Genomic DNA, 12,243 nt, shown 5'->3' on the forward strand with positions numbered 1-12,243 from the left:
GGTGGTGATGAGCGGGCAGCAGCGGGCCGGCGCGAGGCCAAGCTTCACCAAGCTTTCTCTGCCCAGCCTTATGCGTCAGGGATTTGTATCGTCACAAACCCCACTACCACGCTCGCTCGGTCCACGCTCCCTTTTCTTCACCTCTCTCCGCGATACGACGTCCAACTCTGCCGACACCTCGAACCGATGCTGACTGGCAGACTATCGCCATCTCCCTTGCGACCCAGGCCCCTGACCATGCACGGCACATCCACCTGCTCGTCCTGGAGATCCAAAAATGCCCTCCTCGCCCGCCAACGTGCCCTGCTCCAGAGGCCAACGACCTTTAATGTTGCTCGCCAAGTCTTCTAAGCGGTAATAATGGCCTCGTCGTCGGCTGCAACCAAAGCAGCCCGCCTATACCACCAGCAGGCGTGCTGCAGCTGGATATAATAATCCCATTGTTGCCCGCCGTGCCCATTATCCAGTAGCAGCAGCAGCAGCACCAGCGCCGACTGCCTGACGCCCAAGGGCTTCACGTACATGCGGTGGCGGCTGGCCGAGGGCGTCTACGTCGACGCCTACAACCTGCACGCCGACGCCGGCACCGAGGACGCCGACGAGACGGCGCGCAACGCCAACATCGCCCAGGTTTCGGCGTACATCGACTCGACGTCGCCCGACGCCGCCGTGCTCGTCTTTGGCGATACCAGTTGCCGCTTCACGCGCGCCGCCGACAACATCGATCTCTTCTCCTCCGCCAACAACCTGACGGACGTGTGGGTGAAGCTCGAGCTCGACGGCGTGCGGCCGACGGTCGAGGACGTGTGCGCCAACCCCGCGCAGTCGGCGACGTGCGAGGTCGTCGACAAAATCTTCTACCGGCCCTCTCCGCTCGTCTCGCTCATACCCATCAGCTTCGCCTACATCGCCGAGCTCTTCCTATCCGACCCTAACAACTCGAGCTCCACCCTCTCCGACCACAACCCGCTGCGCGCCGACTTCGCCTGGGCCGCCTCGTCGATGCTGCGCTCGTCTGACTTCCTGGGCGGCCCCAACGGCACCGCCTTTTCCGACATTGGCGCGCTGGCCAACCTGTCGGCAACGCCCTCGCCCGCCGGTACCACGCTCTCGCTGCGCGGCGCCGAGCGCGTCGACGCCGTGGGAATTGCGCTGGCGGACGGCGCGACGAGCTTCTCGCACGGCGGCACCGGCGGCACGGCCGCGAGCCTCGTCATGCAGAGCGGCGAGTACGTCAACAACGTGACGCTGTGCCAGGACAAGCACAACGACCACACGCGCGTCTTCTACCTCGAGGCCTCGACCAACAGTGGCAACTCTGTTAGCACGGGGACGCTGAACGATGATTGCGCAGTCAGCGTTGCGCCCGAGGGCTGGGGGCTCGTCGGCTTCTGGGGCCGCGACGGCGACGAGGTGGACTTGCTGGCTGCGCTGTGGGCGCCTGCGTCGTAGATTGGATTGGATTGAATTGATATCACCGGCTGTGGGAGCAAGTACCAGTTGTAAACGTAGTAAACAGTCTTAGACTGATCTTGGTATTCCTTCTTCGAGACTCTCGGATGACTGACTGCAGCAAATCAGCCGTAACAGGCACTCTCCCCAAATGCTGACTTACTTGAGCTCTTTCTCCTGACCTAGCAGCCGCAAAAAATCCCCTTTGTCACACCCACCTCCCCGCGCCCCTCCTAAAAGTACCCAGGGAACAACCAGCTCAACTTTTCATACGCGGCCTTACTCCTCCCCTCCGGCTTCGTCATACTCCCCGCAAACTTAGTCTGGCCCTCAAGATGCTTCGCCCTAACAAGGTTCCCATGCTCCTCAGCGGACAGGGCGTCAAGCACGGCGCCGATGAAGCGGCGGGCGTTTTCCGCATTGGCCTTCATGTTGCCCATGACCATTTCGACGCTGACGTCCTCGCTGGCGTGCCAGGCGTCGTAGTCGGTCGCCATGCAGATCATCTGGTACGCGATTTCGGCCTCGCGCGCCAGCTTGGCTTCGGGCAGGACGGACATGTTGATCAGCGTGCCGCCCCACGAGCGGTACAAGTTTGATTCGGCGCGCGTGGAGAAGGCGGGGCCCTCTGCCGAGAGATGACTTGTTAGCCCTGTCCTGTATGTCCATCGAGAGGGAGTGATTGTGGTGTAGATAGAGCAGAGCAGAAAAATCCAAAAACTTACCCATGCAAACGATAGTGCCGCGATCATGCAACTTGACGCCCTCGCCCTCCAAACTATGTCCGCACTTGCGCACCACCTTCGCGAGTCCCTCATCAAATGGATCGCCAAACATGACATGGCCGACCATGCCGCCCTCAAAAAATGTAAACGGGCGCACCCCCTTCGTGCGATCAATAATCTGGTCCGGGACGACGAAATCGCGCGGCCGCACCTCCTCGGCGAGGGACCCTACGGCGCTGAAGGCGATGATGCTGCGCACGCCGAGGCTGCGCAGCGCGGCAATGTTGGCGCGCGCCGGAACCTCGTGCGGCGCTAGCTCGTGGTGCAGGCCGTGGCGGCTCAGGAAGGCGACGGCGATGGGCTGGCCCGTTGACGGGGATGGGTGGTGCAGGATGGAGATGGGAGAGGAGGGGGCGCCCCAGGGCGTTGTTGGGTTGAGCGTGGCGACGTGGGTGAAGTTGGGGAGCGATTGGAGCCCTGTGCCGCCGATGACGGCGATGTGGACGGGATCTGTAGTGGTGGAGGAGCTGTTAGCAGGTGCTCGCAAGCTTTGGCTGTTGAAAGAGCGTGGGGAAGTAATTGACGCACCCGGGTACGACGTAGCAACGTTAGCCATGATTCTCTTGCGCGAGGGCGGCAGAGAGACAGTGCGGAAGTTGTGCGCGAAGAGGAATGCAGGTGGTGGTCGGCGAGCGCGCAGGACACAACAATTCATGAAGAAAGTGGGCGGAGGAGGAGGGGTTGTTGTAGAATTTCTGCGCTAGGATCACTGTAGCGCGGGGGCGCCATGACGCCATGCCGGGGTCCGCCGGGGCACCCCACCACCCCTTGCTCCCTCACTCTGACCTGAACCACAACCTCAATTCCTACTTCGCTCAACGACGTGCCATCACAACGATGCCCTCCCTCTACGATTCCATCACGCACATCTACTGTGACATCTGCATGGTGCTAGTATTCATACTCACGTCGCACTAATGCTGAATTTTATGGGAAAGACCGCGTACTATGTATTCGAGGTTAAAAAGAGCTTCTAGCTGACTACGATGGAAGATGTCTAGGTCCTACGCAAGCTATCCCAGTATAAAACACGTAAGAGATTCGGTCGACGCCGCTTTTACACAAAATCACTTGCAGAGCAAAGTTTTGTGGCTCACACGATGGAAATCGTTTTTCTGCATTACGACCTTTTCGGAAAGAAAGTCAACTTCATCTTGCTAGCCGAGAAAAGGTGCCAGCATCACCGAAATGTAGGTGAGTTCTTCTCCGAAAATGGGAATACATCCCATCAAATTTAAGCCCCATTTCGTACTGTAATCGTACAAGTCTCGGAGAACCATGAGAAAAAGTGCTAACATCACCTAAATGTAGGTGTCTAGACCTCCAAAAATATCAGTCCGTCCCGTCAGATGAAGCCTCCCAGTCCTTTCTCTAATCAGACAAGTCCCGTCGAACCATGTGACACCAGCAAGGAGGCTCCCTATGTATGAAAACCACACACCATCTCAACCGCCATCTCATTGATTGGCACCAGCGGAGGACCTAGTCCAAGCCAGCATTCCAAAATGTACAAGAGAAAAGAGCATGGCTTACAGGCGAGCAAAGTACACCTTTGCCAAACCAATATCATCAAGAAGCAGCTCCTGGGCGTCACGCACGGGGTTGCCGCGACCCGTCCACCTCGCCCTACGAGCCTGACGCAGCGCAGAAAGAGCCGAGTCCTTGTCATGCGCGGTCTCCTCGGCAAAGACGGCCAGACCTAAGAGGAAAGCCTTGCCCAAGTCGAGCGGGTTCTTGAATTGCGTCTCAGGACGGAGCGCGAAGTCCTTGGACGGCTTGTCGTGCACTCCAATGCCGTTGCTGCCGCTGGGCTGCTGCGAGGGCATCAGGTCGCCGAGGAAAGCCTTGAAGCTGGCGCAGGAGGAGTCGAGGTCGGCGCCCTCCAGGTTCCAGGCCTTCACGATCTTCTGGACGCTGCCGAGCTTCTGTTGCTTGGGAGGCTCGCCGCATTCGTCGTACTTTTTGATCCGCGACTTGGGCGGCTCCCTGTGCGAGGCTTGCGCAATCAAGTTAGCTTGACGACCTGGTCGCGCCGACCGTCGAAGGGCCCCCTGCAGTCGACTTACCGGGTTCTTGTTGACCGTAGTAGCTTGCTTGAGTCTGCGACGCTGGTTGTTAAGCCACTTGTCGCCCTTGGTCAAAGCACGCTTCTGGCGAGGCATTGTCGCAATTGCAGGTTCCGGGATGGAGTGCAGGGGGAAGGCTGGGCAGGGGGTGGCAGGATCTTTTGTATACCTGCCCCCTGGCGCAGGACGGTCTGTGTGGCGCATGTGGGCGCTGCCTGGAAGTGTGAGTCGCATTATCCACATGAGACGATGCGATAACGGTGTGAGAACGATGTCATCGCCAAGCTATTGGTTGGTGAGTGGATGGCAGCGTGGTGTCTAGAAGTGATCCCTTCCTGCTCTTGCCTAGCTCGCTTGCCTCCAGTAGGAGGAACGGCCATGCACTGCTTTTTCGCCATATGCTCAGACGGCAATTCGTCAGGTCTTTTCAAAATTCTTCTGAGCTTTGTCAATCTCGTCCTGTCTTCATGAAATCGTCCGGTGTAGGTGAAATGTGGCATCAGGGGGAGGGCGAGGTCGTGACCGTCCAAAGGAATAGAGAGAAGAAACGCAATTGACAGGGCGGTGGTTCGACTTATCAAGTGCACGCTGCTCCCGACGACGAGGAAACTTGAAACAGGTGTTGGATTAGACACTTAGAACCGACAGGATAGATTGAGGGATGTCGGGTTGGATCATGGAGGCGGCTAACCAGTCTGCCCTATGTAAAATGCAGCCGGAGACCGAGTTCAGGCTGGACACTCGTAGAGGTCAGTTGCTGACAGTGGGCTGCTTGGGTCGATAGGCGCATGAGCATGAGAGATGCATCTGTCAGAGTTTGAGAGCGGGAAGATGCATGTGTCACGAAATGGGAACGCTGCAGAAGTTACCATTCCACGAGGAAAGCGAAGCATCCAAGCAAGTCGGAATTGCTACGTCGCGGAAATGTCAAGGAAGATTAAAGCGCCGTAAAAGTGGTAGCTCCGGACATCGCCGGCACATCTAGGGATCGTTCATTCACCGCTGCAGACGAAGCCAGAGGGCAGCCGTCCGCTACCACCGCCACGCCCAGGGAGCAGTCATTGACTCCTCCGACCATAGTCAGAGGAGATGCTTTCCCTTCGCCGCCGATTGTGATGCCAGTGACTTGTTGCGGCCAACTCTTCGAGGCAAAACAGTCGGCAAGCCGAATCGGAAGAAGAGTCGGTCGAAACATTGATTCGATGTTGACGTGAAGGCAGCGGCCCGCTTTCCCTTCTGACACTCTGACCGCCAGATAGCCGTCGAGTGGCAGGCGGAGACGGGACGGCGGGTGTTTTCCCCCTGGTTCAGGAGTAAATTGCACGCGCGTTTGAAGGAATGTCAGATGTTCTAGGTGTGCGCGTTTGATGGACTTTGGTCGTTTGATATGCTGGGACTAAGTCGCGAGCAAGAAGCTTAGCTACATGCAAAAAGGGGAATCGCAGTTTTGGAAACGTTCCTTTTGTTTGTGCGAATCTTCTGAGCCCCATAAGCATTTAGCAGTTTGAGAAATTCGTCAAGCTTGACATCAGATTGTAATTCGCCATTGGACTTCTCAACGATCCCAACACACATCCGCACCAATCACTAAGAACAGAAACAGATTACCATTGCATTTTGCATTCCAGTCATTCACTTAGATTCAGCTGCAGTTGATGCCAACAGTGAAAAATGTTCCATTCTAACGACCAGTCTGCGTTTTCTACAGCATTTCAAGCATGTCTTTAGTCGATTTAAGGAGAATGATTGTGACCCTATATTTATTTAGTCGGAATTGAGAACTTCCAGTTGTCCTGAGTGAGGACCTGATTCCATGCAAGCATGGGTGACGTCATAGTCGCTCCATAGGTGATGTGGTGGGACCTGGAGCCGAAGACCTCAAGCTCACCCCAGCCGCTTACCACCTATACACAGACACCATCTGATTCGACGAAAGCACAGAATAGAGCCTTTGCAACGCCATTGAAGAAGCGTAAAAAAAAAAAGAAAAAGAAAAAAAGAAAGAAAGAAAGAAACAAACATCCGATCCCTGCTTCGCACCACCCAGTCTCAGCCCTACCTATAACTGTAGCCTCTCGCGATCTCCAGGGTCCTGCCCTGCCGCACACTCGCCAACAGACAAGGACCGCGACCGGGACTACGAGCTCCCACGTGATGACGACGGGACGCCGGCGCTGCACATTGACATCATACGGCGGGCAGTGGGCTTGAAGCAGCCTCGTAGGCACGACCAGGGAGAAAAAAGGTCGTGATAAACTAGCCAGACGCCAGAGCGAGCGGCTTGCATGCATGCATGAGTGATAAGCTTCGAGTCGTCCTGTTCCCCTCTTACTCGCTTCTCTTCCTCCTCGTTTTTCTTTTCTGCTTGCTCAAGGTCACATCGTGCTCCCAGCCCAGCCAGCCCACCACCTCAGGTTCAGAAGATACCTATAGAGACGACGAGGGCGAGCGACATAGCAGCGCTCTAGGTCCTGCTACATATATGCCGACTGCCGCCTTCCTCCAGTCCTGCCATAATTGATTCCCATTTCGTAGCCTCCTCCTCCTCCTCCTCCTCCTCCTCGAATATCTCGCGCAGTAATACCTTACCTACATTACCGCCGCACGACATCGACATATCATGGCGAATGATAGACAAGTCGCGCGCCGCGCCGCGGCCGAAGACCAAGCGCTGCAGCAGCACACAACGACGGCAGCAGCAGCAGCGCACCCGCACCACCACGACAACGCCGAGATACGCGAGCAATATGCCAGCGCCGAAGCCAAGGTGCGTGCATCCATCCATCCATCCATCCATCCACCATTCTTTCCCCTCCAACTTGAACCCCCTCTCTCCCACAAAAACCTAAACAACCCCACGCACCCACATCTAGGCCGGTCTCAGCCTCAACATCTTCGCCGCCCTCAGCGGCTCCATGTTCAGCCGCAGCAAAAAGACGACGGACACGCGCGCCGACGGCTCAGCGCGCAGCGTCGAGACGACGGATACGGCGGCGCAGGCGCAGGGCCGCGGCGCTGCTAATATGCAGGCTGTTGCTGAGGCGCGGAGTGATGCGGGGAAAAGATATGCGAAGGGCCAGCAGGCGATTGAGAATAGTGGGGAGGGGGGACCGATAAGGGGGAGGGTTGAGGGAAAGACGAAGGACATGCAGGTGCAGAAGCAGCAGATGGATCATTTGGGGATTGAGGGGAGGTGGTGAGGGGGTGTTGGGGGATTGAGTAAATTGATTGATGCATGTATCTGTTCATGATTAGTGTTTTTTTTCTTTCTTTTTTTTTTTTGGATTTTTTGGATTTGGTGAAGGAGCCATCATCTTGTTTGAGTATAGCCAATCTCTCTTCTTCTTCTTCTTCTTCTTCTTCTTCGGGTACGTACAAGACTCTACTCATCGTCCTCTTCCTCCGTCCTGTCCAGCTTCTTGTGCAGCCGGTGCTCCTTCATGGCCAAGCTGCACAGCACCCCAAGCACCGCAATGCCAAAAATCGTCCACCACACGCCCGTCAACGCTGTCATGTAGCTTTCGAGCGCGCCCTGGCGCCAGTCGGGCGGCAGGCGCTTGAACGAGCCGACGCTGTCGCGAATCGACTTTATAACCTCTTTGGCGCCGTCGCGGTCGCCAAACCGCCGCCACAGGTCGCGCTTGAGGATATTCTGGAAGACGGCGCTCGCAATCGTGATGCCAATGGTGGAGCCCGTGCTGCGAAAGGCGTACGACGCCGACGTGATGACGGCCTGATGGACGTGGTCGACGGCCGAGATGAGGGCCAGCAGCGTCACCGTCAACATGCCGCCGTAGCCCAGGCCGACCAACGAGAAGCAGACGAAGGGCGGCCAGGCCCGCATCTGCAGGTCGAATGTTACCGCGACCAGCCCGAAGGCGAGCACCATGGTCGAATCCATGCCGGCGTTCAACCACCAGTATTTTCCTGTCGCTTTGGTGACGATCCCGACGCCGACTGATCCCACTGCTGCCCCTATCGACCAGGGAATCAACCGGACGCCTGCTTGCGCTGCCGACAAGCCGAGGATCTGGAGGTAGATGGGGCCGTAAAAGAGGAGCGCAAAGACAGACATGGTCGTGAACCAGTTCGTCAAGCAAGCCGCCCACACAGTTCTGTGCAGCAGCAACCGGACGGGGATGATGGGCTCGCTCGCCAGGCGATCTTCGACGACCAGAAAGGCGACGAGGAAGACGGCAAACAGCAACAAGCTGACCAGGACCAGCGGGTGCGTCCACGCCACAATGTTGCCGGCAGAATTCAGGCCGAGCAGCAGCAGCACCAGACTGGTGACGAGCGTGACGCTGCCCAGAAAATCGACGCGCCGCACGCGCGCCGCATTCTCCTCCTTGACGGGGATCTTGACGGTGAAGAAGACGAGGAAGCCGGACAGGACGACAAACGGGACCTGGATCAGGAAGGCCCACCGCCACGACAGCGCGTCGTTGATCCAGCCGCCAAACACGCCGCCCAGCCCACTCCCCAGCCCGAAGCACAGGTTGCCAAAGCCCTGCCACAGCCCGCGCCGCCGCAGCGGCACCAGGTCCGTCGTGACGAACGTCGAAATGGCCGTCAGCCCGCCGCCGCCCATGCCCGCGACTACGCGCCCCAGTATGATGACGCCCTCGCTTTTGGCCAGCCCGCAGATGAGGTTGCCGGCCGCGAAGAGAACATTGGATATGACGAGGCCGGTCCGCCGCGAGAAGATATCCGTAAGCCGGCCGCTGAGCGGCTGTAGCGCGGCATTGGCGATTAGATAGGCTGAGGCGAGCCACGAGAAGAGGGTGAAGGAGTTGAACGAGTCGGAAATCGGACTGCTCAGAGTCGCGATGATGGTCGAGTCTGCGAGTTGTTAGCGGCCTTCGAGAAGCATTCTTTGAGTTGGCTATGAGCCTGTTAACATACCTAGAGCAGCGAGGAATACACCGACCCAGATGCTCGACAGAATGAGCAGCAGCTTCGCGGTGCTGGGCTCTTCGGGCAAAGGTGGGGAGTCGTCTGCTGAGACGCGGTGTTGCTCTGCCCCGCCACCGTTGCCATTCTCCAAGAGCGGGCTGCGCTCGCTGGCGGCCGTGGATTCATTGGGCGCGCCAGGCATTTTGCTCCTTTCCCACTCTTGCGCGAAGAGTTGGAGTGTTCAAGCCATTTCGTCAAGTCGAGATTTAAGTTCCACGAGACCAGCTTCGGCCTCGGCAGACTTGCCCGATGGGCGATGACGTCTTCTGATAAGCCACCGTACAATATCCTTCCGTCGGGGACAATGATGGTGATTTTTTACGCTTCGCAAAACGTACCGATTCAGTTTTTGCCCATTTTGTAGTTGCAGAACTTTTAGAATTCTTGATCCATACAAACGCCATCCAAATTTGAGACTCCACCAAAATTCCACTTGTCCAACAGATCTTGCTCTCCAGACGCTCATGACCTGCGGGTGTTGTGCAAAGGCAGTCGCTCGTCGTCTTCGTCTTCCAGCTCATCCAGTTCAAAGTCTGCTGCTCGCCTGATTTGTGCCTCCTCGTCCTTGAACTTTGCAGACCACAACGCATCTGCCACTTCCGCTCGGCTTGGATATGGCTTGTCGCAGAACCGACTCCGCAAGGGAGGGTAGTATCTCCGGTAGGTGAACCATCCTATCAGCATTCCCAGTATGCCTCCAACTGTGACGTCGTACACGTCATGGCGGTAATCCTCGCAGCGCGAGATTGCGATCAAAGCGGCACCGAGCAGCGGCAAAAGGGCAAGTAGGACGCGAGCGAGATCAGTTCGAGGCCTTAAGACGTGGCATTGTCCGGCAAAAAAAAGAGAAAGGTAGCCGAGACCTGCGAACGAAAAGCTGCTGTGTCCAGAGGGGAAGCTGCGCCAGCCATCATGGAGAATATGGTGGTCGGTCTCGGTGCAGATGGTGTAGTTGACCAATTTGTGCTCTGATGTACCCTTGTCCTGTTCCCTGCGCATTAGAAGTGTCCTTACATCGACTCTGGATCCTCATCATGCCCCGTTTCTACGGTCGAGACGTACCGGCTTACACCGCGCAATCAAATCGGGCCTTGGTCTTCCCACGGCATTCTTGATCACGTCGGTGATGAAAGATGTCAAAATCAAGCTGATGAATAGCCCGAGGATCGTGACGTGTAGCTTGTGTCCGCCCGGTCGAAAAAGCAGAGCCCAAACAACGAGGACCAACAGCGGCACGCCGCCAGCATATGCGAAGAGCCACGACACGGGGACCCGTTCCTGATCGGCGTGCGGATAGGAAATGGAGAGATTATCGAGCGAGAACAAGCGGTGGAAGGGTTCGGCGAAGAATTGAATCTGGTCGGCACAGCAGTCATTAGTTGGCTGCTCTTTAGGCAACGTCTCCTGCTTGCGCCAACCCCTGTTTGAGATGTGCGGTCGACACGGATCGACTCACGAGAAGATAGAGGGCTAGGAGTATCGTAAACCCGAGATAGTCCGGCGCATATGATCGCTGTTGACTTGTCGTTAGCCATCAACAATCGCTGTATGTTGCGCGCGGCATGGCTTACCTGCCAAAACCGCGCCACGGGCGAGCTGGGACCCTGTTGCTGCAGACCCGCTGAGCGTTTGGGTGACGAAGCATTGCTGCCCCTCATCATAGTTACTCGGGCTTCAAAGGGCCATGGTATGTCAACCAAGGAGTGCGTTGGTTGTTGGAGAATAGTTGGGAGCACGCGACTAGACGCCTCGCGTTCCTCCAAATGGAAGAGGGGGCAAGGGTTATCGATAGGCGCGCTGACGCAAGGGTCTGTTAATCGAGGGATGAACTTTTGCAAGGTGCACATAGTCGATTTTATCCACATGTTTTTGTCCTGAAATGTAGATTTTAAGTTTGAAATAATGCTACTCATTGCGACGTAGCCCACGTAGTTTGCCGCGTCATTAAAGCAACCTGTTCAATGAATAAAGCCCACATACATCCACCCCTCTCCCAGGAATATCCTCTCAGCTTTCTCAGGATCGATCTCGTTTCCCCATGATCACCCTCCGCTGTCTTATTTCCCTGATCCGTTTGCTCGCCGACGTCCTTTTTTCTCTTGAAAAAGTCACTGCCTACATGACCACGCACGGCAGCGGAATCGGAATGCAGCAGCAGGCGCAATCGTCGCCGCACCAGCAAGACAGTTGCTGAGGCACGGGTTTGCTGATTTTGATAGAAGACGAAGACGACGAATTTGTCGATCCAGGCATGGATTGCGTCGGCTGAATAATTTGTTTGCTTTCTGCAATACCGCAAAGTGAGCAAGAGAAGAGCGGAGGGGTAAAACGGAAGAAAATAGAAGAAATGACGAGCAAAGGGGAGAGCAAGCTACCAGACGTACTCGGTTTCTTGAAGCTATGTTTATGCACTAACGGTGATGATATGAGTGAAAAGTGTCGCTCTTGGTAGATCAGAAGTCAGGTAGGCAGCAGTTGAAAACAGATCCAAGTACGACCAGGGCTGTGGTTTCTGGGCTTTGAAAAGGTCTGCGGGCGTCAAGACATGTGGACACGGCGAGTGGCGCAGAGAATGTCATGGGTTTGTCGTCCTGTGGTTGTCTTGGGCAGATGGCTTTGAAGCAGTCAGGCAAGCGCGCGGGACATGTGCAAGGCTGAAGATTGGCAGTGCAACTGGGCCGCGCTGGCATTTGACTGCGTGGAGAGAATCTCTGTAACCATTCGTCGTCGGCGGAGCGATGTGTGGCTGGCGGAAGCTGTGCCGTGACGTGTGCCAAGGAAGGCGCAGCACTTGCAGTCGGCCGTCCATGTTGTGCTGTATAGCTGACAGCGAGCACACTCTAAGGATGATCGGTTGGCAGAAGTAAGCTGCGTTTAGAACAGGGGTGTGGTCCATCTAGTATCACTATACGCAGTGAGACCAAATTCTTCATTGGGTATTCGATACCGTTTTCGAGGACATGGAGCCGGCCTTGTTCTTTCTA

General features: G+C 56.4%; 7 protein-coding genes across 7 annotated transcripts; 3 read left to right on the plus strand and 4 right to left on the minus strand.

Moving 5' to 3' along the window:
* Positions 1 to 50: 50 nt before the first annotated feature.
* IWZ02DRAFT_498171 (Endonuclease/exonuclease/phosphatase) lies at positions 51 to 1,452 on the plus strand (the record flags this gene model as incomplete). Its single annotated transcript, XM_066770208.1, has 2 exons — positions 51 to 354; positions 468 to 1,452. The coding sequence occupies exons 1-2, from the start codon at positions 278 to 280 to the stop codon at positions 1,450 to 1,452; spliced, it is 1,062 nt and encodes a 353-aa protein (XP_066624860.1). The 5' UTR covers positions 51 to 277.
* A 233-nt stretch (positions 1,453 to 1,685) lies between these two features.
* IWZ02DRAFT_489265 (nucleoside phosphorylase domain-containing protein) lies at positions 1,686 to 2,793 on the minus strand (the record flags this gene model as incomplete). The annotated part of the gene is made up of 3 exons (XM_066769547.1): positions 1,686 to 2,080; positions 2,178 to 2,687; positions 2,766 to 2,793. The coding sequence occupies 3 exons, from the start codon at positions 2,791 to 2,793 to the stop codon at positions 1,686 to 1,688; spliced, it is 933 nt and encodes a 310-aa protein (XP_066624861.1).
* Positions 2,794 to 3,532: 739 nt separating this feature from the next.
* IWZ02DRAFT_217368 (uncharacterized protein) lies at positions 3,533 to 4,893 on the minus strand. The gene has a single exon (XM_066762768.1). It carries the CDS (start codon positions 4,544 to 4,546, stop codon positions 3,767 to 3,769), a length of 780 nt encoding a protein of 259 aa, XP_066624862.1. The 5' UTR covers positions 4,547 to 4,893; the 3' UTR covers positions 3,533 to 3,766.
* A 1,641-nt stretch (positions 4,894 to 6,534) lies between these two features.
* On the plus strand, positions 6,535 to 7,258 carry IWZ02DRAFT_447552 (uncharacterized protein). The gene is made up of 2 exons (XM_066767294.1): positions 6,535 to 7,070; positions 7,177 to 7,258. Exon 1 carries the CDS (start codon positions 6,597 to 6,599, stop codon positions 6,822 to 6,824), a length of 228 nt encoding a protein of 75 aa, XP_066624863.1. The 5' UTR covers positions 6,535 to 6,596; the 3' UTR covers positions 6,825 to 7,070; positions 7,177 to 7,258.
* On the plus strand, positions 6,535 to 7,669 carry IWZ02DRAFT_480725 (uncharacterized protein). Its single transcript, XM_066769111.1, has 2 exons — positions 6,535 to 7,070; positions 7,177 to 7,669. The coding sequence occupies exons 1-2, from the start codon at positions 6,924 to 6,926 to the stop codon at positions 7,501 to 7,503; spliced, it is 474 nt and encodes a 157-aa protein (XP_066624864.1). The 5' UTR covers positions 6,535 to 6,923; the 3' UTR covers positions 7,504 to 7,669.
* IWZ02DRAFT_217363 (major facilitator superfamily domain-containing protein) lies at positions 7,506 to 9,561 on the minus strand. Its single transcript, XM_066762767.1, has 2 exons — positions 9,209 to 9,561; positions 7,506 to 9,145 (listed from the first exon to the last, which is right to left on the minus strand). Exons 1-2 carry the CDS (start codon positions 9,399 to 9,401, stop codon positions 7,686 to 7,688), a joined length of 1,653 nt encoding a protein of 550 aa, XP_066624865.1. The 5' UTR covers positions 9,402 to 9,561; the 3' UTR covers positions 7,506 to 7,685.
* Positions 9,562 to 11,059, minus strand: IWZ02DRAFT_217362 (PAP2 domain protein). Its single transcript, XM_066762766.1, has 4 exons — positions 10,831 to 11,059; positions 10,716 to 10,772; positions 10,322 to 10,615; positions 9,562 to 10,243 (listed from the first exon to the last, which is right to left on the minus strand). The coding sequence occupies exons 1-4, from the start codon at positions 10,918 to 10,920 to the stop codon at positions 9,722 to 9,724; spliced, it is 963 nt and encodes a 320-aa protein (XP_066624866.1). The 5' UTR covers positions 10,921 to 11,059; the 3' UTR covers positions 9,562 to 9,721.
* Positions 11,060 to 12,243: the final 1,184 nt, after the last annotated feature.

The sequence above is a fragment of the Phyllosticta citriasiana genome, assembly GCF_038021145.1.
Source record: "Phyllosticta citriasiana strain CBS 120426 chromosome Unknown IWZ02scaffold_4, whole genome shotgun sequence".
In the NCBI taxonomy this organism is placed as follows: domain Eukaryota; kingdom Fungi; phylum Ascomycota; class Dothideomycetes; order Botryosphaeriales; family Phyllostictaceae; genus Phyllosticta; species Phyllosticta citriasiana.